Source organism: Syngnathus leptorhynchus, chromosome 5 (assembly GCF_054491065.1).
Source record: "Syngnathus leptorhynchus isolate UIUO chromosome 5, UIUO_Slep, whole genome shotgun sequence".
NCBI lineage: Eukaryota > Metazoa > Chordata > Actinopteri > Syngnathiformes > Syngnathidae > Syngnathus > Syngnathus leptorhynchus.
The window spans coordinates 10453736-10457356 of record NC_141199.1 but is presented as its reverse complement, the minus strand read 5'-3'; the positions used below and the strand labels follow the sequence as shown (position 1 = coordinate 10457356).

The window sequence follows — 3621 nt, the reverse complement described above, 5'->3', positions numbered from 1 at the left end:
GCTTTAGTTGACTTTTTGGGGAGGGTGAGGTATGGAGGGTTGGGTGATTAAACTGTGTAGCATACTAATTATCTTTTGCAGCATGCTAATTATTTTTAACTGATATCAACCTACATTTTTTAAACCTATAATTGAATATGTACGATTACTCACAAGCACGCACTAGTCAAAAAATACCAGTATTTATTTATATATATATATATATATATATATATATATATATATATATATATATATATATATATATATATATATATATATATACTGGGCTACAAGGGGTTAAATATATTTTATTTGTCTGCCTGTTTACTGCCTACCATTCATTTACATCTGCAGTGTTCCCACGTTCGATAATACTATCAGTCAAATTGCAAACCTAATGTGTCAGTGTGATTCAGTTCTTCATCAACATTCATCATGACTGGGAAAGTTTGGTTATTTGGACTCCTGCTCATCTGTGTGGCTGCAGGTATTTACTATTTCTCTATTGTAAAAGTGTATGTTTGTTCGTAACGTATGTACTGTATCAATTAAGATACGCAAGACCTGGTTCTCTAAATTACATATGCTACAAATTATTTCCCATTATATTTGCTTATTCAAATATGTTTAATATACGGTATGTAACAAGTTTTAACTTGACTCAATTTATGAGCCACTTTAAAAACAACCACAGCTGCACGCCAAATGCAAACATGACAATGAAAACAATAACTTCATACCTACATAAAAAAAGTAAACGCTAAAACAGTACAAAGTCTCAAAATGAGTTGAAAGCTAGAGAATGATTTTTTTTTATCTATTATTTTGATTATATTTATTCTATTTCTTATTTATTATTGCCCCACAGTATGTTTAATCTTTTGGAGGACTACACCGCAAGGCATGTTGTTATTGAGAATGGCCAGAAGCGACTGACACTAATATTCAAGGGGACCTCCTGTAAAAATGAAGTGGTATAGAGGAGCAAGATGTCTTAATCTGTACAATCAATCACACCTTCTAAAAACTTCAAGGAAAATGATTCAAATTAATTCAGAACATACGAACAAGGAACCAGGTCGGAAGAGTTAAATGCGGTGGTTGAAATGACAATCGTAACGTAATGCTACATTGACAAACTGGTCAAACGTTAACTATGGGCTTGCGCAATAAAGATAGAGCTAGACATGACCACCAGGTCAAGCTCATGTTTTAATGTTTATAACCCAGAGTTTAAGATGGTGTCTTTCTGAAAAGTATTTGTGTGAAGACTGAAACGATGTTTCCACATTCCTCACAGATGCCGTGAACGCAGGACCCCCGAGGATGGTGACGTACCTTTTATTGCACACATATTCTATACAGATTTGTTAGGCACGTGTTGGTAGGAAACATATGTGTCAAGTCAGCCAGAAAGATGTTCTTAAGCTGATAATACTTCTTTGGAACGACAATGTCAGTCAGGTATTCACTTATTATTTATTATTGTGGTTGCAGTTTGCGCTTTGCAGTTATTTACGACTGCAACATAAAAAAATTAAATAGTACAGTAGTTCTTTTCTTAGCTCCACAAACGTTACTAATCCTACATGTTATTCTGCAGCCATTTTGTCCTGGCCCTGAAGACTTTTTGGCATGCCCCATGAACTATGCCCCCGTTTGTGGTAACGATGGAAACACCTACGCAAATGAGTGTACCCTTTGTGTCCACAGAAGGTAAGTACACAAGCAAACACACAAATGCAAAATACTCACACTAGTCTTTCAAAAAGCAGAATGTATTCACAGACATGAAACTTCAACAACATTCCTAATTCAGAACTATGATTGGTTGAAAACGACCTACCACATAAAATTACACTTGTCATTTTTTTCTTGGTTTGTGAGAGATAAGGATATGATTCACAGTAGCCTACTTAGTTGTCCCATTGTCCAATCATATGGAATTTGTACACAATGTAATAAAATCCACAAGGAATTCAAGCAAAGTTTGAAGTACTCCATTTTCTCCCCACAGGACAACAAAAATGGATGTTTTGATTGCTCACAATGAAGCCTGCTTCTGATCAGCTGTTCAGCAAGTAGATAAAATCAGCAACAATGTTTCAATCAGAAGGAATATTAAATAAATAAAGAAATCATCTACAAATACAATCCATGGTCTACAACTAGTTAATTAGTTTTTGTGTCCATGTTCACTGTGTGAGTTAGCTTTTTTTGCATGTTGATATTGATTTTCAGTGATCTGACTGCAATAAATTCACTGCACTGACAGTGTGACATTGTGAGTTAGTCATTGACCAGCATTCATCATGATTGGGAGACTTCTTCTCGTGGGACTTCTGCTCATCTGTGTTGTTGCAGGTATACAAAAATGAATATTTAATTTAGCATGTTTTTATACACTCAACTAAAATATTACAGTAGAAATCCGTTTACTTGCAGCTTTATTTGCATTTTAGGGGCGAGTATTCCCTCCACCCCCCAAAAATTCCCCAAATGTTACCAATGTATTTCAATAAGCAATTATTTGCAATTATCATACGTGGATTTTCACTCGTCGCGTGTTGGCACACGTTTTGTCTATCTACAATAGCATTTTTGTCATACATCTATGAGGTCCTCCATCAGCGCTAGTGAATTTTGTTTTTAAATATCCATGGTTTTAATTGCTTAAATCCTTGCTCTGAATGTTATGGTGATTAGCCATGAGAATAGTGTCGGCGTTTTTTTAAACATCACTTGTACCAACTTTCTTCTACGGTGTATTAATAAAGATAGAGTTCCTTGTATCTTTATAATGCAAGTCAAATATATTTCTCATGTTCCTTTGTTTTGTGTACTGAAAGTTTAGTATGAAAATTGAACTCACTTTTATGAACAACTTCCGCTTTCACAGACACAGAGGCATACCCTTTGGATGTGAGTGTTACCATAAATATTCATATTTGCTATCAGCTTCCCTGTGTGAAAGAAATGATATAGAATGTTTATTTATTATTTGTTATTTTATCATTTATTGATATTTATTTTTTTGCTCTTTGTCAGCCAAACTGTCCAGCTGGGCCAATTCATTTTTGCACCAAGATTTACAGCCCTGTGTGTGGTACGGATGGAAACACTTACTCCAATGTGTGTGTTCTCTGTGACAACAACCAGTGAGTACTTCACACTATTCTCATGCACCCACATGCAAACTTACACACCCAGCAAATTCACACATGAAGTCTGCTGTTGTGTATCCTGGTGGTTAAGATAGAAACAACTCTAACTGCAGTTCTGAACTCCGATAGCAGCCTCCCAGAGAACAAGTGTACTATTGTTTTTTGGAACAGATAAGGAACGTTGCTTATGGCCATAATTAAATAATTATTATGGAAGAAATTGTTTGAGAATTGCACGAGATGAAATAAACCCATTTACTAGTCAAAGTGAAATTATTCACATATTATCTATTTTCTTTCCACAGGAGAACAGGGACACATGTTTGGATTACCTATAAGGGAGTCTGCGGAGCTCTTTGGCCGCGCCGAAAGTGAATTTTATCAGTGGAACTGTTTTATTCACAGTAAAACCCCTTCATAAATAAAGGTATTTCGAGAAATGTGTTAATAGTTGTTATTAAGGCATTAGGTTTGA

The 3621-nt window shown here is 35.1% G+C and overlaps 2 protein-coding genes across 2 annotated transcripts; both read left to right on the top strand.

Moving 5' to 3' along the window:
• Nucleotides 1-321: 321 nt before the first annotated feature.
• On the top strand, nucleotides 322-2136 carry LOC147056860 (putative pancreatic secretory proteinase inhibitor). The gene is made up of 4 exons (XM_085912450.1): nucleotides 322-469; nucleotides 1283-1311; nucleotides 1586-1698; nucleotides 2000-2136. The coding sequence occupies exons 1-4, from the start codon at nucleotides 418-420 to the stop codon at nucleotides 2046-2048; spliced, it is 243 nt and encodes an 80-aa protein (XP_085768576.1). The 5' UTR covers nucleotides 322-417; the 3' UTR covers nucleotides 2049-2136.
• Nucleotides 2137-2149: 13 nt separating this feature from the next.
• LOC147056859 (PI-actitoxin-Avd5a-like) lies at nucleotides 2150-3586 on the top strand. The gene is made up of 4 exons (XM_085912449.1): nucleotides 2150-2346; nucleotides 2882-2904; nucleotides 3031-3140; nucleotides 3452-3586. The coding sequence occupies exons 1-4, from the start codon at nucleotides 2295-2297 to the stop codon at nucleotides 3519-3521; spliced, it is 255 nt and encodes an 84-aa protein (XP_085768575.1). The 5' UTR covers nucleotides 2150-2294; the 3' UTR covers nucleotides 3522-3586.
• Nucleotides 3587-3621: the final 35 nt, after the last annotated feature.

What these genes read in the sequence shown, in the direction of transcription:
- LOC147056860 (XM_085912450.1), top strand. Translation starts at nt 418, where the DNA reads ATGACTGGGAAAGTTTGGTTATTTGGACTCCTGCTCATCTGTGTGGCT. An exon ending in GCTCATCTGTGTGGCTGCAG is followed by an intron (nt 470 to 1,282) that starts GTATTTACTATT and finishes CATTCCTCACAG; the next exon opens with ATGCCGTGAACGCAGGACCC. An exon ending in ACGCAGGACCCCCGAGGATG is followed by an intron (nt 1,312 to 1,585) that starts GTGACGTACCTT and finishes GTTATTCTGCAG; the next exon opens with CCATTTTGTCCTGGCCCTGA.
- LOC147056859 (XM_085912449.1), top strand. Translation starts at nt 2,295, where the DNA reads ATGATTGGGAGACTTCTTCTCGTGGGACTTCTGCTCATCTGTGTTGTT. An exon ending in GCTCATCTGTGTTGTTGCAG is followed by an intron (nt 2,347 to 2,881) that starts GTATACAAAAAT and finishes CCGCTTTCACAG; the next exon opens with ACACAGAGGCATACCCTTTG. An exon ending in GTTCTCTGTGACAACAACCA is followed by an intron (nt 3,141 to 3,451) that starts GTGAGTACTTCA and finishes TTCTTTCCACAG; the next exon opens with GAGAACAGGGACACATGTTT.